Source organism: Festucalex cinctus, chromosome 15 (assembly GCF_051991245.1).
Source record: "Festucalex cinctus isolate MCC-2025b chromosome 15, RoL_Fcin_1.0, whole genome shotgun sequence".
NCBI lineage: Eukaryota > Metazoa > Chordata > Actinopteri > Syngnathiformes > Syngnathidae > Festucalex > Festucalex cinctus.
Window position 1 is genome coordinate 25,563,091 of NC_135425.1, and position 24,531 is coordinate 25,587,621.

The 24,531-nt window shown below is 33.7% G+C and overlaps 2 protein-coding genes across 9 annotated transcripts in view; one reads left to right on the plus strand and one right to left on the minus strand.

The window, feature by feature from the left end:
* Window positions 1-8,536, plus strand: part of cdk5rap2 (CDK5 regulatory subunit associated protein 2) — a 35,889-nt gene extending 27,353 nt beyond the window's left edge. For 6 of the 7 annotated variants that reach the window (XM_077497113.1, XM_077497114.1, XM_077497115.1 and 3 more), the window contains 11 exons: window positions 591-716; window positions 813-929; window positions 1,018-1,207; window positions 1,878-1,996; window positions 2,165-2,371; window positions 3,608-3,918; window positions 5,302-5,457; window positions 5,543-5,678; window positions 6,883-6,929; window positions 7,044-7,092; window positions 8,203-8,536. In XM_077497113.1, the coding sequence (XP_077353239.1) occupies window positions 591-716; window positions 813-929; window positions 1,018-1,207; window positions 1,878-1,996; window positions 2,165-2,371; window positions 3,608-3,918; window positions 5,302-5,457; window positions 5,543-5,678; window positions 6,883-6,929; window positions 7,044-7,092; window positions 8,203-8,258 (1,514 nt within the window). In that variant the 3' untranslated portion in view covers window positions 8,259-8,536. The remainder of the gene's footprint in view (window positions 1-590; window positions 717-812; window positions 930-1,017; window positions 1,208-1,877; window positions 1,997-2,164; window positions 2,372-3,607; window positions 3,919-5,301; window positions 5,458-5,542; window positions 5,679-6,882; window positions 6,930-7,043; window positions 7,093-8,202) is intronic. The other variant, XM_077497110.1, reaches the window with a different exon arrangement.
* The window catches only part of nup188 (nucleoporin 188), a 100,289-nt gene continuing 84,290 nt past the window's right edge, over window positions 8,533-24,531 (minus strand). For both annotated transcript variants that reach the window (XM_077497117.1, XM_077497116.1), the window contains exons 40-43: window positions 9,363-9,494; window positions 9,224-9,294; window positions 9,016-9,145; window positions 8,533-8,932 (exon numbers count right to left, since the gene is read on the minus strand). In XM_077497117.1, the coding sequence (XP_077353243.1) occupies window positions 8,777-8,932; window positions 9,016-9,145; window positions 9,224-9,294; window positions 9,363-9,494 (489 nt within the window). In that variant the 3' untranslated portion in view covers window positions 8,533-8,776. The remainder of the gene's footprint in view (window positions 8,933-9,015; window positions 9,146-9,223; window positions 9,295-9,362; window positions 9,495-24,531) is intronic.

Genomic DNA, 24,531 nt, shown 5'->3' on the forward strand with positions numbered 1-24,531 from the left:
ATTCCATGCAGTTTATTTAACCAAACCTCATAACTTTGTTGAATAAACATCTGCTAGCTTAATGCTAACACGCGATGGAAAACGCCATAAAGGGGATAACAAAACTAGCTTTGATTTTGTGCCTTTATAACATTTGAACTAAAATCCCCATGTAGACAGACTGTAACACCACTCACTGGTCTATATTCTTTATCCTCAAAACATCTGACATTTCTGCAACTTACTGGTTGTGTGCGGTTGCGGAATTTTCCTTGCTGTTTTAATTTTGCTGTAAGTTTTCATTTTTTAAAAGGCATTTTCATTTTTATTTCATTAACAAAATTGTTTTTTGAATTTTAGTTTTAATAATATTGATTGGGATACATAGATCTTTTTTTATTTTATTTTATTTTTTTATTACCTCCTATTTTGTTTTTGTTTTAGTATAAGTTGTATTTGGTGTCTATGATTACTCGCATTGGTATCGGTTTGGGGGGAAAAAACAAAACAAAACAAAAAAAGTGCTACCGAACATCCCTACTTGTTGCTGAATGTTTCTAACAAGATCTCATCTTTTGTGTGGGTCGTCCATTCGTCTGTCATCCACTCAGACCTGCTGGCCGAGCACCTTGAGGAGATCCGAGCTTTGAGGCGGCGCCTGGAGGAGAGCATCTCCACCAACGACCGCCTCAGGGAGCAGCTGGAGAGGAGGCTCGCCGAGGTGGAGAGAGACGCAGGTGGCCCGCTCGCTCGCTCTCTCTTTTGGGGTCTTTTTTTTTTTACCATCCGCTTTACGAGCTCGTTGCACTCAATTGGATCATTTTTGTGCACAGCGCCCACCAACATCTTCATACACGGCAACGAGGATCAAGCTCAGCTGGCCAACGAGGTTCGCTTCCTGCGTGGCCAGAACCAAGCCCTGAAGGAGCAGCTCAACCTGGAGTCCAAAGGTACAAACAAACCAAGCGCACGCTTAAAAGTGAGGCAAAGTCATCACGCCACGTCGTCGTCGTCGTCGTCGCTGTCGTCCCACTGCAGACAAACAGCGGGAGTGCGAGAGGCTGCGGGAGAAACTGGCGAGGCACACGGGCAAGCTGGAGCAGAGCCGGAAGGAGGCCGACGACCGGAGGCAGGAGAACGCCAGGTTGCGGGAGAAAGTGGAGATCGGCGGCCGAGAGAACGCCAGGTTGATCCAGTCGCTGCGCGCCAGCGAGGACCAGCTGCGCAGGTATGGGCGCACGTTTGGAAAAACATTTTATTTTATTTTATTTTTTGCAGTGAAAGGAAGAGGTACAACCAGATGAAAAGAAAACAAGGGAGGGGAGGAGGGAAAAAAAAAACGATCACTGAATGGATTTTAGAAAAAAGGGAAAAAAATAAAAACCTCAGCAAACAGGCATACATTAGCCCATATGGAGTTAACTAGTCAAGCATGTTTCTCAGATGAGCTGTGACAAGGGATGTAACAGTATCCAAACATCACGATACGATATTAGTCACGACATGAAGGTCAAAGACCAACGGCAGCCATCTTTTGTCCCCCATAATTTGCCTGAGCCCCAAAACAGAAAATTGCCATTAGTGTCTAGTCAATGTTGACTAGTGACCAATAACTAGTAAAGTGGACTAGTCTGCATGAACTAACAGTGCCTGCAACATCCATGCAATGTGAACCTGCCCCATGTTGTAGCATCGCCATGACGACGCGCTTAGTGCAATTTGCTTAAGCGATCTCCCGTTTAAGCCCCACTGACGCTGAAATTTGAAACCTGTTTCGCGTTTCACTTCTCTCCCTTTCCCTTGCCCTATGTTGTCAAAATCCAATGCGCAAGTCCATCTTTTGCTTTTAACAAGACAAACGACCTTCACCCCCTTGTCAACTCACTTTTTGCGTGCAGTCTGCAGTGCGAGGTGACGCTCCAGCGGCAGCACGTGACCGACTCGCAGCGCCTCCTGCAGTCGCTGCGCGTGGAGCTGCAAGTTCGCGAGACGATGCAGACGACGGCGCCCAGTCAAGGTTGGTTTGTCTCATCGTCTCTCCATCACAACAAATTTTGAAGTACTCAGCAACGGCAACTTTGGAATTGACACCAAAGTCGAGCTCCCAGTCATCGCTGTTGGAAAATAATGGCTGAATCGCTCTAAATGTAACCTCTTGTCTTTTTTTTTTTTTTTTTGTACGAAGGTGTCGCGACGCCGGATCCCGACTGCGCCCCCTCGGCGGCGCCGGCCGATCTGTCCGAGCTGCTGTCGGAGATCCGCCACCTGCGCGTGCAGCTGGAGAGGAGCATCCACACCAACAACACGCTGCGACAGAGGCTGGAGGAGCAGCTGTGGCGGGGAGCCGCCCGCTCGGAAACCATCAACATCAACTACCTGCTCTCTTCCGCAGGTGAGCGCCAGGGTTGTTATAGTTTTGGCATTTTTCGTTTGAGCTATTTTGATTTCGGTTTTGTTTTGTCTTTTTATTTAGTTAGTTTTAATTAGTTTTCAGGGTGTTTCTGTTAGTTTTTAATAGTTTTAGTTATTTAACAAATGCTTAGTTTTAGTTAGTTTCAGTATTAGTTTTATTTTTTTAAGAAAATGTGTATGACTTGTGCGCAATATTTAAACAAAAAACAGCATGGGAGTGACGTCGTCTGAAAGTGCTTTTCGATTGGCTGCTGCTAGATGACGTCACTTCTGTGTGACACACTTACAAACGTCCTTTTTTTCCAGTTGATATCAAAATAAATCGACTTCAAATCACATTTCAAATCACCCCCAAAGGCACATGCATTAAATTAATTGCCAAAGACTAAAACAAAGGACATTTTTGCTATAATTGTAGTTGGTTTTAGTTAGGTTTGTAAACATAAAATGTAGTTTCAGTGAGTTTTCGTGTTTTTTTTGTTTGTTTTTTTTTTAAAGCATTTTTGTTTTCATTTCGTTAACGAAATTTAGTTTTATTTTTTTTTGCTCATTTTACTTAACTGAAATAGCCTTGATTGGGATACATAGATCTTTTTTTTAATTACCTCTGATTGTTATTTATTTATTTATTTATTTATTTATTTATTTTAAATAACGTTTATGTATAAAAGTATAAGTGATATTGGGGTCTGTGACTACTCGTATTGGTATGAAGTTTAAGTTAGTTTTTTGAAGAAAAAAAAAAACATTTTCGTTTTTATTTTATTTTGTTAAAGAATTCTAGTTTTTAAAGTTAGTTTTATTTTATTTATTTTTATTATTATTTAGTTTATTCACTCACCTACTTCTTATTAATTTACTGATGTAAACTTTATTTACTTGTATAAAAAAATTATACTTACTGAAAATGTTTACTTTGTTCTTGTTTTTCTCATCTTATTCTTTACTGCATTTTGTATACAGCAATGCTTGTTTTAAAGCGCTTTATAAATAAAGTTGAGTTAGTTTTAGTGAACCAAAATAACCTTGGCGAGCGCACGACCCGCCCCCACACCCCGCCATGTGGTTGGGGGGGTTTTTCCTCGCTCAAATTGGGTGACATCATCATCATAATAATGTATTTTTTGAATCCGTGCTACAGTTGAGGCATGAACAATGAACCACTTAAGAAAAAAAAAAAATGCATGTGAGTGACAGTCCCTCCTCCTGCTTGTAGACGAAGGAAGCGCGTCGCCCGGTCGTGAAGGCGGCGACGTTCTCCACCACGGCGACTCCGCAAACTCTCGATTGCGCTACGAGGTGGACGGCGGCTGCGGCGGCGGCGGCGGCGGCGGAAGCAGCAGCTCCGGCGAGAGCGTGACGGACGCGCCCTCCCGCCTGGTGCCGGGCCACGGCCTGTGGGCCGACCGCCACGGGCGCCACATCCTGGCGCTGGTGGAGGACTACGGCGCCCTCCGCAGGCACATCTCGGAAGGACGCAAGCTGTCGCGCCGATTGGACGCGCGGCTGCAGCGCTGTCGCAACAAGGTAGCGTCTTCACGTTTTTGAGTTTCACTTGAAAATCACAAGATGGATGTTTCTGTCATGGGGAAAAAAATTGATACGAGAAAAATAATACTTCATCATAAACAGGACTGTCTCGGAAAATTAGAATGTTGTGATAAAGTTCTTTACTTTCTGCAATTAATTAAGCAAAAATGTCATACATTCTGGATGCATTACAAATCAACTGAACTATTGCAAGCCTTTTGTTTTAATAGTGCTGATTATGGCTTTTTTTTTTTTACTTGGTCTTAGGAAATATTCTAATATTTTGAGATAGGATATTTGAGTTTCTTCAGCTGTAAGCCATAATCAGCAATATTAAAACAATAAAAGGCTTGCAATATTTCAGTTGATTTGTAATGAATCCAGAAGGAAGGCCTTTTTTTTTTTTTTTTTTTTTTTTTTTTTTTAACACAATATTCAACTTTTCTGAGACAGTCCTGTATATTTTTAATCTGATTTTATTCTTGTAAGAAAAAAAAAGAGAGAACATTTTGACTTTTTTTTTTTTTTAATGCATGGTCATGTCTCTTATGTAATATGACCTTATTTTGTAAAATTAATAAATAGAACAAAATTTAAAAACTATTTTTTTTTTTTCCTGTAATAAAAAGTGCAACTTTATTCTAAAGAGAAATTCTAAGTAACTTTTTATGAAAAATCAGGCATTTGGCGTATAAGAACATTATGGCTTTTCTCCTGAATATTTGACTTTAAAAAAACAAACAAAAAAAAGATTTTTTTCTAATATGACGACACTTTTTTTTTTTTTTGTAATTATTATTTATTTATTTATGTATTTATTTATTTTAACCAGAAACATACCTTTTATTTAATAGAAAATTGTGTGCTATTTTTTCTCCAGATTACCTTTTTTGGAAAGAAACTTTTTTTTTTTTTTTAAATAACACATTTGTTCGGCATGACTACAACATTAATAATAATACTACTACTACTAATAATAATAATAATATGATGTGAATTTTCACAAAAAATGTAAATTTTTCAGTTAAATCACAACTGTCATGAAAAAATTAGCATTTTTTTCTTATAAAATTCAAGCTTTTAAAATTGAAATTTGCCCTTTGACTTTTCATCAAAACATAACTGACATAATTCTTATAAGATTATAACATATTTCTCATAAAATGTAAAATGGTAACATTTTCTTCATAATAGAAAAATATCAGCCATTGTAACAATGTTATGACAAGAAAATCTATGACATGAGAAAAAAAACTTTTTCCTTCCTCATTTTTCTTTGAAAAAAAAACAACAAAATGTGACGTTCTCATCCAAACATGACACCTCTCTTGAATTGTCGTCGTCATGGTAACAAATCCCAATCGATTGATTTGTGTCGAGGCGCCGGACGAGGAGAGCGTGAAGCTGCTGTCGAGCGACGTCAGCACCCTGCAGCAGGTCGTGGACGAGGCCGACCGCCTGCTCAAGTTGGCGTGGAGGGTCTCTCTGCCGGCAGGGGGCGCCGCCGCCGCCGCCGCGTCGGCCGACGACCAGCAGGTACCTACGTCGCCGCCTTCACGATGTCTTTTCGACTCTCTGCTCGTGTCACGAAACGTCTCATGGTGGCATCTCGCGCCGGCAGGAGGATCTGAAGAAGGAGATTTTGCGCCTGAACAGCCGATTGTCCCAAAAGGACAGAATGCTGAGCGGAGCCGTCAAACGCCTGCGAACCACCAACCAGCTCAAGGAGGGCATGGAGAGGGTCATCATCGACCAGCGTAAGATTTTTTTTTGTTTTTTTTTTATGCAAGAGCATACAGAATGCTTTGATGCAACTTCTGACATGAAGAGGTGGCTTAAAGCAACTGTAGTTACTACAAACACTGGTCAGTAGGTGGCAACACAGTATAAGAGCTCAGCCAGGGCTAGGGGTGTGAATTGCCTAGTACCTGACGATTCGATTCGTATCACGATTCACAGGTCACGATTCGATTCGATACCGATTAATCCCGATACGAATGGTCACAATTTGATACCGATTAATCCCGATACGAATTTATAAGTCGATTGTTGCGATTTTTTTCCATTCAAATTTAGAAAATACTATCAGTAAATTTGTACATGTACACTGTAAGATTTGTATGAATATATTTATCTAAAACTTGAGGCTTATAACCGTGAGCCACTGTACACAAACAGTTTGCAATCTGTTTCACATTTGAACAGCATTAAAATAAAAATATTAAGGCTTAATGTGCCGTTCATATAACATTCTTCCATGCTCAAGGTGTGAATCCTTAAAAAAAAAAAAAAAAAAAAAAAAAAAAAAAAAAAAAAAATCGATTCTGCCGATTATTGAATCGATTCGAGAATCGCGCGATGTAGTATCGCGATATATCGCCGAATCGATTTTTTTTAACACCCCTAGCCAGGGCTATGTTGCAACAAGCTCTTTTTGACAGTGTTTTTACCAGGAATGGGAATATTGATGAAACTTGGCTGTTTTTCCAAGGGGAAAAAAAAGTTTGCATTTGATTTTGCAATAGTTTATTCATGGGGAAAAAAAACTTTTGAGGAAAGAACTGTAATATGCAAGTAAAAAATTTGTTTACAAGAAAAATTCTGAATCACAATTTAATTAAAAAAAATGCTCAATTTTTTTTTCATTAAATAGACCTACGCTTAAAAAAAAATCGTAGTTGTAAGGTTGTAGTTTCAAAAAAATAAGTGTGAATTTTTTCTTAAAAATAAATATATGTAAAGAAGTTGGAACTTTACAAGAAAAAAAAATCTCAATTCGTGAGATTTTTGATGGAAAAAAACGTCAATCTTACAAGGAAGAAGATGAGTAAAATTTTATCATACGTGAAAAAAATTTGAATCTTATGAGAAAGTTATTATTTTTATTTTTTTCATTCTAAAAAGTCAATCTTATGAGGAAAAAGTATTTTTGCTGATGTGTTTTTGTTTGCTCCTCTGCAGTGTCTGTCACCCACAACGTGTTAAAGAAAGCCCGTGGAAATTTAGAGGTGAGTTCCACAAACAAAAACAAAACAAAAACACACAAATGCGCACACTTCAGTCAGTCAGTCACTGTTGTATTTTTGTTTTGTTTTTTTTATCCCGGCCCGCCATAACATTAGAAAAATCACTTTTACCTCTTTGGCCCACAAGGCCCAACTGGAGGACAAGGTAAAACATATGCATGATGTTTTGTTTTGTTTTGCATGGGTGATATCATGCATCGTCATGAACACGCATGTCAATCGGCTGCCGCGTTTATGCGCATTCTCTTGCTTTAAGTGAAATGCAGCTGAATGCCAAGAGCTTGGCTTTTTTTTTTTTTTCCCTCCCCGCCCCCGAGAAATACATAAATTAAAAAAAAACTAAATTCCACAAAAATATTTTTTCTTTTAAGAATACAACTTTCAAGAGTTAAAAAAATTCAAATAAATGGTTTTCAATGCTTTTTTTTTTTCCCCAAAAAAATATAAATTCTCAAAATAAAAAAATAAAAAAAGTATTATGTATGTTAACTTTTTTTTGTTTGGCGAAAGTGTTTTTTCACAAAAATATGACATTGTGATTGGGGAAAAAAAGGCAATTGTATTTTTGTAAAATTTAAAGCTACTTATTTTAGCCCATTATAGCGATAAAAAGTGAATATTTTGTCTATAATTAATTTGATACGTTCATTATTTTTCACATACCATTAGTACCTTTTTAAAAACACATTTTGCAACTTGCTGTCGACTGAAGATGACATCACAAGGGCTCATGTAACCAATCACAGCTCACCTGTTTTCTAGCTTTGGTCATGTGACATTCACAAGCTGAGCTGTGATTGGTTACCTGAGCCCTGGTGATGTCATTTTCAGTCGACAGCAAGTTGCAAAATGTCTTTTTAAATGTATTAATTGTACATGAAAAATAAAGTATCAAATTAATTATAGACAAAATATTAGCTTTTTATTGCTATTAACTGTTAGCCCTTTTGTGTTGAAAAATGCCACTAATTTCTAACAACATATAAAATTTTTAAGTCTTAATCTCAGACAAAATTTAACCTGAAAACACTTTTAGTCAAGTTTTCTAGGGCCAAATGCAACTTTTTCCTGACAAGACTTTACCAAAACAAAACAAAAAAAATACAGCTGCTGACATTTGAAGGCATGCTTTTCCTCTCAACATTTGTGTCCATCTCCAAAATGTTGAACTTTTGAGGTGTGACGTAGCACTGCATGTTTTGTTTTGTGTTCTGTACTTGTACATGTTGTTGATCACAAGTGTTTTGTCTTTCAGGAGGTGCCTGTAAATGGCCAATAGGGGGCGTCGAAGTGTACTCGTCGGACGAGTAGTCACCGGGGTTTCCTGTTCCTGTTCCGTTATTGTTCCTGTTCCAATGTCACCCCAACTGAAGCCTTTTGTTTTTCTAAATTGCACAAATGTGGCTTTTCAGAGCTTTCGGTACGTTTTTTTGTTTTGTTTTGTTTTTTTACATTTGTACATAGTCATCTTTTATTTTCCTTTTTATAATGCATGTATAAGAAGATGGATATGTATATTTTGTATTATTTACTTTATCCAGTTGGGTTGAATGCAGTATAAAAAAAAAAAAGTTTGAAACATGCATCCAGAAACATGTCTTTATTAGCATTTAAGTACAAAAGTTTTTTTTTTTTTTGTTTTTGTTTTTTTTTTAGGAGTAACATAACTGCAACCTATAAAACATCCATGGTGGTGCTTGTCAAATTAGTGTGACCTATAAAACTAGGCCCTGCAGGAAAAAGGAAAAAAAAAAAGAAAAGTTTTTGGCAGCTTTTAAATTGACACTTCCTCAGTTTTCCCGCCGACGCTATTTCCGGCGCACCCGCGTTCATCTCTGCACCAGTCGCACGAAGGCCTGCATGAGCTGGATGATGGGCTCCTGGCTCTCGTGGAGGCCCTTGGGGGCCGGCGTGGGCGGCGTGCACGCCTGAGACGACGGCGAGCCGCGACGGAAGTAGCGCGATAGGCTGGCCAGGAGAGTGCTCTGCAAACGACAGCAAAAATATGGAAAGCATCAACATCCCGATTTTGGATGCATTTTGGGGATTCGTCGCAAGGCGGCCGCACCAGTTCCGAGGTGAGTTCCTGCTTGAAGCGCTGCTTGTCTCGCTTCGAGACGGCGCCGTCTCTGAGGCAGCGCAACGCCTGCGACACCAACACGTAGAAGCAGTTCTCCATGGCGAACATGAGCAAGGTTCTAAAAAAAAAAAAAACGAGACGTCACGCGCATGATCAGTGACGCATTCTCAGATGTCGCTTGTGAAAAATGTCTCACCTGAGATCTTGAGTCTCCTCCTCAGAGGAGACAGAGACGATGTTGAGCGAGGCCGCCTCCCTCTTCTTCATCTGACGCAAAAAAAAAACCAAACGTGTCAAGTCATGCGCACGTTTGAGCGTTTTGTTGCGGCGGTTACCTCAGTGAGCATTCCGAGCGCCATGTTGACGGTGGCCAGCAGGGTCCCGAAGGACGGAGACACGTCGGGGTCGAAGGGCGGGGCCGTGAAGCTCAGAGCGAACAGCGTCCCGTATGACGACAGGTCCATGTACTGCACAAACGGACGCACGGACACACACCGAGGTTACGATACATTATTTACTATATTTTTTTTCACCCCCCCTCCCCCTCCCCCTCCCCCTCCTCAACGCCCTACTCTACATGGTCTTTTTTTTTTCTTTTTTAACGAAAAAAAAACACCTTACTATACATGGTCGTTTTTTTAATGAAATAAAAAACGCGTTACTATACATGGTCGTTTTTTTTTACAAAATAAAAAATGCCTTACTATACATGGTCGTTTTTTTAACGAAATAAAAAACGCCTTACTATACATGGTCGTTTTTTTTACAAAATAAAAAACGCCTTACTATACATGGTCGTTTTTTTTTTTTTAAATAAAAAACGCCTTACTATACATGGTCGTTTTTTTTTTTTTAAATAAAAAACGCCTTACTATACATGGTCGTTTTTTTAATGAAATAAAAAACGCCTCATGGTCGTTTTTTTACAAAATAAAAAACGCCTTACTAACATGGTCGTTTTTTTAACAAAATAAAAAACGCCTTACTATACATGGTCGTTTTTTTAATGAAATAAAAAACGCCTTACTATACATGGTCGTTTTTTTAACAAAATAAAAAACGCCTTACTATACATGGTCGTTTTTTTAACAAAATAAAAAACGCCTTACTATACATGGTCGTTTTTTTAACAAAATAAAAAACGCCTTACTATACATGGTCGTTTTTTTAACAAAATAAAAAACGCCTTACTATACATGGTCGTTTTTTTAATGAAATAAAAAATGCCTTACTATACATGGTCGTTTTTTTAATGAAATAAAAAATGCCTTACTATACATGGTCGTTTTTTTAACAAAATAAAAAACGCCTTACTATACATGGTCGTTTTTTTTAACAAAAAAAAACGCCTTACTATACATGGTCGTTTTTTTAACGAAATAAAAAACGCCTTACTATACATGGTCGTTTTTTTAACAAAATAAAAAACGCCTTACTATACATGGTCGTTTTTTTAACAAAATAAAAAACGCCTTACTATACATGGTCGTTTTTTTAACAAAATAAAAAACGCCTTACTATACATGGTCGTTTTTTTAATGAAATAAAAAACGCCTTACTATACATGGTCGTTTTTTTAACAAAATAAAAAACGCCTTACTATACATGGTCGTTTTTTTTACAAAATAAAAAACGCCTTACTATACATGGTCGTTTTTTTAACAAAATAAAAAACGCCTTACTATACATGGTCGTTTTTTTAACAAAATAAAAAACGCCTTACTATACATGGTCGTTTTTTTAATGAAATAAAAAAACGCCTTACTATACATGGTCGTTTTTTTACAAAATAAAAAACGCCTTACTATACATGGTCGTTTTTTTTTACAAAAGAAAAAACGCCTTATTAACATGGTCGTTTTTTTAACAAAATAAAAAACGCCTTACTATACATGGTCGTTTTTTTAATGAAATAAAAAATGCCTTACTATACATGGTCGTTTTTTTAACGAAATAAAAAACGCCTTACTATACATGGTCGTTTTTTTAACAAAATAAAAAACGCCTTACTATACATGGTCGTTTTTTTAACAAAATAAAAAACGCCTTACTATACATGGTCGTTTTTTTAACGAAATAAAAAACGCCTTACTATACATGGTCGTTTTTTTAACGAAATAAAAAACGCCTTACTATACATGGTCGTTTTTTTAACAAAATAAAAAACGCCTTACTATACATGGTCGTTTTTTTAACAAAATAAAAAACGCCTTACTATACATGGTCGTTTTTTTAACGAAATAAAAAACGCCTTACTATACATGGTCGTTTTTTTAACAAAATAAAAAACGCCTTACTATACATGGTCGTTTTTTTAACAAAATAAAAAACGCCTTACTATACATGGTCGTTTTTTTAACAAAATAAAAAACGCCTTACTATACATGGTCGTTTTTTTAACAAAATAAAAAACGCCTTACTATACATGGTCGTTTTTTTAACAAAATAAAAAACGCCTTACTATACATGGTCGTTTTTTTAACAAAATAAAAAACGCCTTACTATACATGGTCGTTTTTTTAACAAAATAAAAAACGCCTTACTATACATGGTCGTTTTTTTAATGAAATAAAAAACGCCTTACTATACATGGTCGTTTTTTTTTACAAAATAAAAAACGCCTTACTATACATGGTCGTTTTTTTTAACAAAAAAAACGCCTTACTATACATGGTCGTTTTTTTAACAAAATAAAAAACGCCTTACTATACATGGTCGTTTTTTTAACGAAATAAAAAATGCCTTACTATACATGGTCGTTTTTTTAACAAAATAAAAAACGCCTTACTATACATGGTCGTTTTTTTTACAAAATAAAAAACGCCTTACTATACATGGTCGTTTTTTTAATGAAATAAAAAACGCCTCATGGTCGTTTTTTTAATGAAATAAAAAATGCCTTACTATACATGGTCGTTTTTTTACAAAATAAAAAACGCCTTACTATACATGGTCGTTTTTTTTTACAAAATAAAAAACGCCTTACTATACATGGTCGTTTTTTTAATGAAATAAAAAATGCCTTACTATACATGGTCGTTTTTTTAATGAAATAAAAAATGCCTTACTATACATGGTCGTTTTTTTTTACAAAATAAAAAACGCCTTACTATACATGGTCGTTTTTTTAATGAAATAAAAAACGCCTTACTATACATGGTCGTTTTTTTAAACGAAATAAAAAACGCCTTACTATACATGGTCGTTTTTTTAACAAAATAAAAAACGCCTTACTATACATGGTCGTTTTTTTTAACAAAAAAAAACGCCTTACTATACATGGTCGTTTTTTTAACAAAATAAAAAACGCCTTACTATACATGGTCGTTTTTTTAATGAAATAAAAAACGCCTTACTATACATGGTCGTTTTTTTAATGAAATAAAAAACGCCTTACTATACATGGTCGTTTTTTTAATGAAATAAAAAACGCCTTACTATACATGGTCGTTTTTTTAACAAAAAAAACCGCCTTACTATACATGGTCGTTTTTTTTACAAAATAAAAAAACGCCTTACTATACATGGTCGTTTTTTTAACAAAAAAAAACGCCTTACTATACATGGTCGTTTTTTTAATGAAATAAAAAATGCCGTTCTATACATGGTCGTTTTTTTAATGAAATAAAAAATGCCGTTCTATACATGGTCGTTTTTTTAATGAAATAAAAAACGCCTTACTATACATGGTCGTTTTTTTTTACAAAATAAAAAACGCCTTACTATACATGGTCGTTTTTTTTAACAAAAAAAACGCCTTACTATACATGGTCGTTTTTTTAACAAAATAAAAAACGCCTTACTATACATGGTCGTTTTTTTAACGAAATAAAAAATGCCTTACTATACATGGTCGTTTTTTTAACAAAATAAAAAACGCCTTACTATACATGGTCGTTTTTTTAACGAAATAAAAAATGCCTTACTATACATGGTCGTTTTTTTAACAAAATAAAAAACGCCTTACTATACATGGTCGTTTTTTTTACAAAATAAAAAACGCCTTACTATACATGGTCGTTTTTTTAATGAAATAAAAAACGCCTCATGGTCGTTTTTTTAATGAAATAAAAAATGCCTTACTATACATGGTCGTTTTTTTACAAAATAAAAAACGCCTTACTATACATGGTCGTTTTTTTTTACAAAATAAAAAACGCCTTACTATACATGGTCGTTTTTTTAATGAAATAAAAAATGCCTTACTATACATGGTCGTTTTTTTAATGAAATAAAAAATGCCTTACTATACATGGTCGTTTTTTTTTACAAAATAAAAAACGCCTTACTATACATGGTCGTTTTTTTAATGAAATAAAAAACGCCTTACTATACATGGTCGTTTTTTTAAACGAAATAAAAAACGCCTTACTATACATGGTCGTTTTTTTAACAAAATAAAAAACGCCTTACTATACATGGTCGTTTTTTTAACAAAATAAAAAACGCCTTACTATACATGGTCGTTTTTTTTTACAAAATAAAAAACGCCTTACTATACATGGTCGTTTTTTTTTACAAAATAAAAAACGCCTTACTATACATGGTCGTTTTTTTAACAAAATAAAAAACGCCTTACTATACATGGTCGTTTTTTTTACAAAATAAAAAACGCCTTACTATACATGGTCGTTTTTTTAATGAAATAAAAGATGCGTTACTATACATGGTCGTTTTTTTACAAAATAAAAAACGCCTTACTATACATGGTCGTTTTTTTTTACAAAATAAAAAACGCCTTACTATACATGGTCGTTTTTTTTTACAAAATAAAAAACGCCTTACTAACATGGTCGTTTTTTTAACAAAATAAAAAACGCCTTACTATACATGGTCGTTTTTTTAACAAAATAAAAAACGCCTTACTATACATGGTCGTTTTTTTTTACAAAATAAAAAACGCCTTACTATACATGGTCGTTTTTTTTAACAAAATAAAAAACGCCTTACTATACATGGTCGTTTTTTTTAACAAAATAAAAAACGCCTTACTATACATGGTCGTTTTTTTTTACAAAATAAAAAACGCCTTACTATACATGGTCGTTTTTTTTTACAAAATAAAAAACGCCTTACTATACATGGTCGTTTTTTTAATGAAATAAAAAACGCCTTACTATACATGGTCGTTTTTTTAATGAAATAAAAAACGCCTTACTATACATGGTCGTTTTTTTAATGAAATAAAAAACGCCTTACTATACATGGTCGTTTTTTTTTACAAAATAAAAAACGCCTTACTATACATGGTCGTTTTTTTTAACAAAAAAAAACGCCTTACTATACATGGTCGTTTTTTTAACAAAATAAAAAACGCCTTACTATACATGGTCGTTTTTTTTTACAAAATAAAAAACGCCTTACTATACATGGTCGTTTTTTTTAACAAAAAAAAACGCCTTACTATACATGGTCGTTTTTTTAACAAAATAAAAAACGCCTTACTATACATGGTCATTTTTTTAATGAAATAAAAAACGCCTTACTATACATGGTCGTTTTTTTAATGAAATAAAAAACGCCTTACTATACATGGTCGTTTTTTTTAACAAAATAAAAAACGCCTTACTATACATGGTCGTTTTTTTAACAAAATAAAAAACGCCTTACTATACATGGTCGTTTTTTTAACGAAATAAAAAACGCCTTACTATACATGGTCGTTTTTTTAATGAAATAAAAAACGCCTTACTATACATGGTCGTTTTTTTTAACAAAAAAAAACGCCTTACTATACATGGTCGGTTTTTTTTACCAAATAAAAAACGCCTTACTATACATGGTCGTTTTTTTAACAAAATAAAAAACGCCTTACTATACATGGTCGTTTTTTTTTTACAAAATAAAAAACGCCTTACCCCGGGTTTTCACCGGTTGCGGTTGCGGTGCGGTTGCAGTGCGGTCCGGCGACGCAAGCAATTAGATTCCATTCATTCGAATGGTGCAGTCTACACCGCTTGCGGGTGCGTTGCGTGTTGACTGCGGAAGGCCTGCGGCGTGCCGCAAGCCTTCCGCAAGGATAGCCTATTTTCTATTTTTGCCGGACGCCGCATGCGGTAGGCCTCCGGCAAATGGCAAGCTAGCACAAAACACATCGAGCGGGACAGGAAGACCGACGCAGTTTCAAAATAAATTTCCGGTTACCTTTCAGAATAAAACATTCGCCAGCTCGTATTTCGCAAGCTTATCAGCAGAACGTGACGTGGGCGTCGCCGGGCCATGTGCTCATTCACGGTTTAGACACCAGCGAACATGGACGCGGAGAGGTTTAATAAATTGGAGGTGGAAAACCACAAAATAATATATGACACGGCACATCCTTTTTATAAGGACTGTAATGTATTGTGAGTTTGATGTTCGCGATTGCTTGTTGTGCCCGTCTCGCTTGCCGTACTGAGCGGCAGCCGGACGCGGAAGACAGAAATAAAGAGTGGCGCTCGCCTTGAGCACGCACTGACCCGACTCTCGTTATTAATATACTTTACAAGGACAACCAAAAAAAAGATGCTGCATGGAATCTCATAGCAGAAGAAGCACAGACTTTCTGTATGTTTGTCGTTGTGAAATGCCACATGATCGCGCGCGCACGGTCCCGCGAGACACGTTGGGAAGTGGGCGGCGACGGAGCTGCCGGACCGCAGCTGTGCGGAGCCGGTGTGGATTGACAAAAAAATTGACCCGTCCGGAGCACGCAGTCAAGACGCACCGCACCGCAACCGCACCGCAACCGCAGTCAGTGAAAACCCGGGGTTACTATACATGGTCGTTTTTTTTACAAAATAAAAATCGCCTTACTATACATGGTCGTTTTTTTTAACAAAAAAAAACGCCTTACTATACATGGTCTTTTTTTTAACAAAATAAAAAACGCCTTACTATACATGGTCGTTTTTTTAATGAAATAAAAAACGCCTTACTATACATGGTCGTTTTTTTTTACAAAATAAAAAACGCCTTACTATACATGGTCGTTTTTTTAACAAAATAAAAAACGCCTTACTATACATGGTCGTTTTTTTAACGAAATAAAAAACGCCTTACTATACATGGTCGTTTTTTTTTACAAAATAAAAAACGCCTTACTATACATGGTCGTTTTTTTAATGAAATAAAAAACGCCTTACTATACATGGTCGTTTTTTTAATGAAATAAAAAACGCCTTACTATACATGGTCGTTTTTTTAATGAAATAAAAAACGCCTTACTATACATGGTCGTTTTTTTTTACAAAATAAAAAACGCCTTACTATACATGGTCGTTTTTTTAACAAAATAAAAAACGCCTTACTATACATGGTCGTTTTTTTTTACAAAATAAAAAACGCCTTACTATACATGGTCGTTTTTTTAATGAAATAAAAAACGCCTTACTATACATGGTCGTTTTTTTAATGAAATAAAAAACGCCTTACTATACATGGTCGTTTTTTTAATGAAATAAAAAACGCCTTACTATACATGGTCGTTTTTTTTTACAAAATAAAAAACGCCTTACTATACATGGTCGTTTTTTTTAACAAAAAAAAACGCCTTACTATACATGGTCGTTTTTTTAACAAAATAAAAAACGCCTTACTATACATGGTCGTTTTTTTTTACAAAATAAAAAACGCCTTACTATACATGGTCGTTTTTTTTAACAAAAAAAAACGCCTTACTATACATGGTCGTTTTTTTAACAAAATAAAAAACGCCTTACTATACATGGTCATTTTTTTAATGAAATAAAAAACGCCTTACTATACATGGTCGTTTTTTTAATGAAATAAAAAACGCCTTACTATACATGGTCGTTTTTTTTAACAAAATAAAAAACGCCTTACTATACATGGTCGTTTTTTTAACAAAATAAAAAACGCCTTACTATACATGGTCGTTTTTTTAACGAAATAAAAAACGCCTTACTATACATGGTCGTTTTTTTAATGAAATAAAAAACGCCTTACTATACATGGTCGTTTTTTTTAACAAAAAAAAACGCCTTACTATACATGGTCGGTTTTTTTTACCAAATAAAAAACGCCTTACTATACATGGTCGTTTTTTTAACAAAATAAAAAACGCCTTACTATACATGGTCGTTTTTTTTTTACAAAATAAAAAACGCCTTACCCCGGGTTTTCACCGGTTGCGGTTGCGGTGCGGTTGCAGTGCGGTCCGGCGACGCAAGCAATTAGATTCCATTCATTCGAATGGTGCAGTCTACACCGCTTGCGGGTGCGTTGCGTGTTGACTGCGGAAGGCCTGCGGCGTGCCGCAAGCCTTCCGCAAGGATAGCCTATTTTCTATTTTTGCCGGACGCCGCATGCGGTAGGCCTCCGGCAAATGGCAAGCTAGCACAAAACACATCGAGCGGGACAGGAAGACCGACGCAGTTTCAAAATAAATTTCCGGTTACCTTTCAGAATAAAACATTCGCCAGCTCGTATTTCGCAAGCTTATCAGCAGAACGTGACGTGGGCGTCGCCGGGCCATGTGCTCATTCACGGTTTAGACACCAGCGAACATGGACGCGGAGAGGTTTAATAAATTGGAGGTGGAAAACCACAAAATAATATATGACACGGCACATCCTTTTTATAAGGACTGTAATGTATTGTGAGTTTGATGTTCGCGATTGCTTGTTGTGCCCGTCTCGCTTGCCGTACTGAGCGGCAGCCGGACGCGGAAGACAGAAATAAAGAGTGGCGCTCGCCTTGAGCACGCACTGACCCGACTCTCGTTATTAATATACTTTACAAGGACAACCAAAAAAAAGATGCTGCATGGAATCTCATAGCAGAAGAAGCACAGACTTTCTGTATGTTTGTCGTTGTGAAATGCCACATGATCGCGCGCGCACGGTCCCGCGAGACACGTTGGGAAGTGGGCGGCGACGGAGCTGCCGGACCGCAGCTGTGCGGAGCCGGTGTGGATTGACAAAAAAATTGACCCGTCCGGAGCACGCAGTCAAGACGCACCGCACCGCAACCGCACCGCAACCGCAGTCAGTGAAAACCCGGGGTTACTATACATGGTCGTTTTTTTTACAAAATAAAAATCGCCTTACTATACATGGTCGTTTTTTTTAACAAAAAAAAACGCCTTACTATACATGGTCTTTTTTTTAACAAAATAAAAAACGCCTTACTATACATGGTCGTTTTTTTAATGAAATAAAAAACGCCTTACTATACATGGTCGTTTTTTTTTACAAAATAAAAAACGCCTTACTATACATGGTCGTTTTTTTAACAAAATAAAAAACGCCTTACTATACATGGTCGTTTTTTTAACGAAATAAAAAACGCCTTACTATACATGGTCGTTTTTTTTTACAAAATAAAAAACGCCTTACTATACATGGTCGTTTTTTTAATGAAATAAAAGATGCGTTACTATACATGGTCGTTTTTTTTTACGAAATAAAAAACGCCTTACTATACATGGTCGTTTTTTTTAACAAAAAAAAAACGCCTTACTATACATGGTCGTTTTTTTAACAAAATAAAAAACGCCTTACTATACATGGTCGTTTTTTTAATGAAATAAAAAATGCCTTACTATACATGGTCGTTTTTTTAACAAAATAAAAAACGCCTTACTATACATGGTCGTTTTTTTTACAAAATAAAAAACGCCTTACTATACATGGTCGTTTTTTTAACAAAATAAAAAACGCCTTACTATACATGGTCGTTTTTTTTTACAAAATAAAAAACGCCTTACTATACATGGTCGTTTTTTTTAACAAAAAAAAACGCCTTACTATACATGGTCGTTTTTTTAACAAAATAAAAAACGCATTACTATACATGGTCGTTTTTTTAATGAAATAAAAAACGCCTTACTATACATGGTCGTTTTTTTAACAAAAAAAAACGCCTTACTATACATGGTCGTTTTTTTAACAAAATAAAAAACGCCTTACTATACATGGTCGTTTTTTTAATGAAATAAAAAACGCCTTACTATACATGGTCGTTTTTTTTACAAAATAAAAAACGCCTTACTATACATGGTCGTTTTTTTAACAAAATAAAAAACGCCTTACTATACATGGTCGTTTTTTTTACAAAATAAAAAACGCCTTACTATACATGGTCGTTTTTTTTACAAAATAAAAAACGCCTTACTATACATGGTCGTTTTTTTAACAAAATAAAAAACGCCTTACTATACATGGTCGTTTTTTTTTTACAAAATAAAAAACGCCTTACTATACATGGTTGTTTTTTTAATGAAATAAAAGACGCCTTACTATACATGGTCGTTTTTTTAATGAAATAAAAAATGCCTTACTATACATGGTCGTTTTTTTAATGAAATAAAAAATGCCTTACTATACATGGTCGTTTTTTTAATGAAATAAAAAACGCCTTACTATACATGGTCGTTTTTTTAACGAAATAAAAAACGCCTTACTATACATGGTCGTTTTTTTAACGAAATAAAAAACGCCTTACTATACATGGTCGTTTTTTTAACGAAATAAAAAACGCCTTACTATACATGGTCGTTTTTTTAACGAAATAAAAAACGCCTTACTATACATGGTCGTTTTTTTAACGAAATAAAAAACGCCTTACTATACATGGTCGTTTTTTTAACAAAATAAAAAACGCCTTACTATACATGGTCGTTTTTTTAACAAAATAAAAAACGCCTTACTATACATGGTCGTTTTTTTAACAAAATAAAAAACGCCTTACTATACATGGTCGTTTTTTTAACGAAATAAAAAACGCCTTACTATACATGGTCGTTTTTTTAACAAAATAAAAAACGCCTTACTATACATGGTCGTTTTTTTAACAAAATAAAAAACGCCTTACTATACATGGTCGTTTTTTTAACAAAATAAAAAACGCCTTACTATACATGGTCGTTTTTTTAACAAAATAAAAAACGCCTTACTATACATGGTCGTTTTTTTAACAAAATAAAAAACGCCTTACTATACATGGTCGTTTTTTTAATGAAATAAAAAACGCCTTACTATACATGGTCGTTTTTTTTTACAAAATAAAAAACGCCTTACTATACATGGTCGTTTTTTTTTTTTTTTTAAATAAAAAACGCCTTACTATACATGGTCGTTTTTTTAACAAAATAAAAAACGCCTTACTATACATGGTCGTTTTTTTTAACAAAAAAAAACGCCTTACTATACATGGTCGTTTTTTTAACAAAATAAAAAACGCCTTACTATACATGGTCGTTTTGTTAATGAAATAAAAAACGCCTTACTATACATGGTCGTTTTTTTAATGAAATAAAAAACGCCTTACTATACATGGTCGTTTTTTTAACAAAAAAAACCGCCTTACTATACATGGTCGTTTTTTTTACAAAATAAAAAAACGCCTTACTATACATGGTCGTTTTTTTTACAAAAAAAAACGCCTTACTATACATGGTCGTTTTTTTAATGAAATAAAAAATGCCGTTCTATACATGGTCGTTTTTTTAATGAAATAAAAAATGCCGTTCTATACATGGTCGTTTTTTTAATGAAATAAAAAACGCCTTACTATACATGGTCGTTTTTTTTTACAAAATAAAAAACGCCTTACTATACATGGTCGTTTTTTTTAACAAAAAAAACGCCTTACTATACATGGTCGTTTTTTTAACAAAATAAAAAACGCCTTACTATACATGGTCGTTTTTTTAACGAAATAAAAAATGCCTTACTATACATGGTCGTTTTTTTAACAAAATAAAAAACGCCTTACTATACATGGTCGTTTTTTTTACAAAATAAAAAACGCCTTACTATACATGGTCGTTTTTTTAATGAAATAAAAAACGCCTCATGGTCGTTTTTTTAATGAAATAAAAAATGCCTTACTATACATGGTCGTTTTTTTACAAAATAAAAAACGCCTTACTATACATGGTCGTTTTTTTTTACAAAATAAAAAACGCCTTACTATACATGGTCGTTTTTTTAATGAAATAAAAAATGCCTTACTATACATGGTCGTTTTTTTAATGAAATAAAAAATGCCTTACTATACATGGTCGTTTTTTTTTACAAAATAAAAAACGCCTTACTATACATGGTCGTTTTTTTAATGAAATAAAAAACGCCTTACTATACATGGTCGTTTTTTTAAACGAAATAAAAAACGCCTTACTATACATGGTCGTTTTTTTAACAAAATAAAAAACGCCTTACTATACATGGTCGTTTTTTTTAACAAAAAAAAACGCCTTACTATACATGGTCGTTTTTTTAACAAAATAAAAAACGCCTTACTATACATGGTCGTTTTTTTAATGAAATAAAAAACGCCTTACTATACATGGTCGTTTTTTTAATGAAATAAAAAACGCCTTACTATACATGGTCGTTTTTTTAATGAAATAAAAAACGCCTTACTATACATGGTCGTTTTTTTAACAAAAAAAACCGCCTTACTATACATGGTCGTTTTTTTTACAAAATAAAAAAACGCCTTACTATACATGGTCGTTTTTTTAACAAAAAAAAACGCCTTACTATACATGGTCGTTTTTTTAATGAAATAAAAAATGCCGTTCTATACATGGTCGTTTTTTTAATGAAATAAAAAATGCCGTTCTATACATGGTCGTTTTTTTAATGAAATAAAAAACGCCTTACTATACATGGTCGTTTTTTTTTACAAAATAAAAAACGCCTTACTATACATGGTCGTTTTTTTTAACAAAAAAAACGCCTTACTATACATGGTCGTTTTTTTTTACAAAATAAAAAACGCCTTACTATACATGGTCGTTTTTTTTAACAAAAAAAACGCCTTACTATACATGGTCGTTTTTTTAACAAAATAAAAAACGCCTTACTATACATGGTCGTTTTTTTAACGAAATAAAAAATGCCTTACTATACATGGTCGTTTTTTTAACAAAATAAAAAACGCCTTACTATACATGGTCGTTTTTTTTACAAAATAAAAAACGCCTTACTATACATGGTCGTTTTTTTAATGAAATAAAAAACGCCTCATGGTCGTTTTTTTAATGAAATAAAAAATGCCTTACTATACATGGTCGTTTTTTTACAAAATAAAAAACGCCTTACTATACATGGTCGTTTTTTTTTACAAAATAAAAAACGCCTTACTATACATGGTCGTTTTTTTAATGAAATAAAAAATGCCTTACTATACATGGTCGTTTTTTTAATGAAATAAAAAATGCCTTACTATACATGGTCGTTTTTTTTTACAAAATAAAAAACGCCTTACTATACATGGTCGTTTTTTTAATGAAATAAAAAACGCCTTACTATACATGGTCGTTTTTTTAAACGAAATAAAAAACGCCTTACTATACATGGTCGTTTTTTTAACAAAATAAAAAACGCCTTACTATACATGGTCGTTTTTTTAACAAAATAAAAAACGCCTTACTATACATGGTCGTTTTTTTTTTACAAAATAAAAAACGCCTTACTATACATGGTCGTTTTTTTTTACAAAATAAAAAACGCCTTACTATACATGGTCGTTTTTTTAACAAAATAAAAAACGCCTTACTATACATGGTCGTTTTTTTTACAAAATAAAAAACGCCTTACTATACATGGTCGTTTTTTTAACGAAATAAAAAACGCCTTACTATACATGGTCGTTTTTTTTTACAAAATAAAAAACGCCTTACTATACATGGTCGTTTTTTTAATGAAATAAAAGATGCGTTACTATACATGGTCGTTTTTTTTACAAAATAAAAAACGCCTTACTATACATGGTCGTTTTTTTTTTTTTTAAATAAAAAACGCCTTACTATACATGGTCGTTTTTTTAATGAAATAAAAAACGCCTTACTATACATGGTCGTTTTTTTTTACAAAATAAAAAACGCCTTACTATACATGGTCGTTTTTTTTAACAAAAAAAAACGCCTTACTATACATGGTCGTTTTTTTAACAAAATAAAAAACGCCTTACTATACATGGTCGTTTTTTTAATGAAATAAAAAACGCCTTACTATACATGGTCGTTTTTTTTTTACAAAATAAAAAACGCCTTACTATACATGGTTGTTTTTTTAATGAAATAAAAGACGCCTTACTATACATGGTCGTTTTTTTAATGAAATAAAAAATGCCTTACTATACATGGTCGTTTTTTTAATGAAATAAAAAATGCCTTACTATACATGGTCGTTTTTTTAATGTAATAAAAAACGCCTTACTATACATGGTCGTTTTTTTTTACGAAATAAAAAACGCCTTACTATACATGGTCGTTTTTTTTAACAAAAAAAAAACGCCTTACTATACATGGTCGTTTTTTTAACAAAATAAAAAACGCCTTACTATACATGGTCGTTTTTTTAATGAAATAAAAAATGCCTTACTATACATGGTCGTTTTTTTAACAAAATAAAAAACGCCTTACTATACATGGTCGTTTTTTTTACAAAATAAAAAACGCCTTACTATACATGGTCGTTTTTTTAACAAAATAAAAAACGCCTTACTATACATGGTCGTTTTTTTTTACAAAATAAAAAACGCCTTACTATACATGGTCGTTTTTTTTAACAAAAAAAAACGCCTTACTATACATGGTCGTTTTTTTAACAAAATAAAAAACGCATTACTATACATGGTCGTTTTTTTAATGAAATAAAAAACGCCTTACTATACATGGTCGTTTTTTTAACAAAAAAAAACGCCTTACTATACATGGTCGTTTTTTTAACAAAATAAAAAACGCCTTACTATACATGGTCGTTTTTTTAATGAAATAAAAAACGCCTTACTATACATGGTCGTTTTTTTTACAAAATAAAAAACGCCTTACTATACATGGTCGTTTTTTTAACAAAATAAAAAACGCCTTACTATACATGGTCGTTTTTTTTACAAAATAAAAAACGCCTTACTATACATGGTCGTTTTTTTTACAAAATAAAAAACGCCTTACTATACATGGTCGTTTTTTTAACAAAATAAAAAACGCCTTACTATACATGGTCGTTTTTTTTTTACAAAATAAAAAACGCCTTACTATACATGGTTGTTTTTTTAATGAAATAAAAGACGCCTTACTATACATGGTCGTTTTTTTAATGAAATAAAAAATGCCTTACTATACATGGTCGTTTTTTTAATGAAATAAAAAATGCCTTACTATACATGGTCGTTTTTTTAATGAAATAAAAAACGCCTTACTATACATGGTCGTTTTTTTTAACAAAAAAAAAACGCCTTACTATACATGGTCGTTTTTTTAACAAAATAAAAAACGCCTTACTATACATGGTCGTTTTTTTTACAAAATAAAAAACGCCTTACTATACATGGTCGTTTTTTTTACAAAATAAAAAACGCCTTACTATACATGGTCGTTTTTTTAATGAAATAAAAAACGCCTTACTATACATGGTCGTTTTTTTAAACGAAATAAAAAACGCCTTACTATACATGGTCGTTTTTTTAACAAAATAAAAAACGCCTTACTATACATGGTCGTTTTTTTAACAAAATAAAAAACGCCTTACTATACATGGTCGTTTTTTT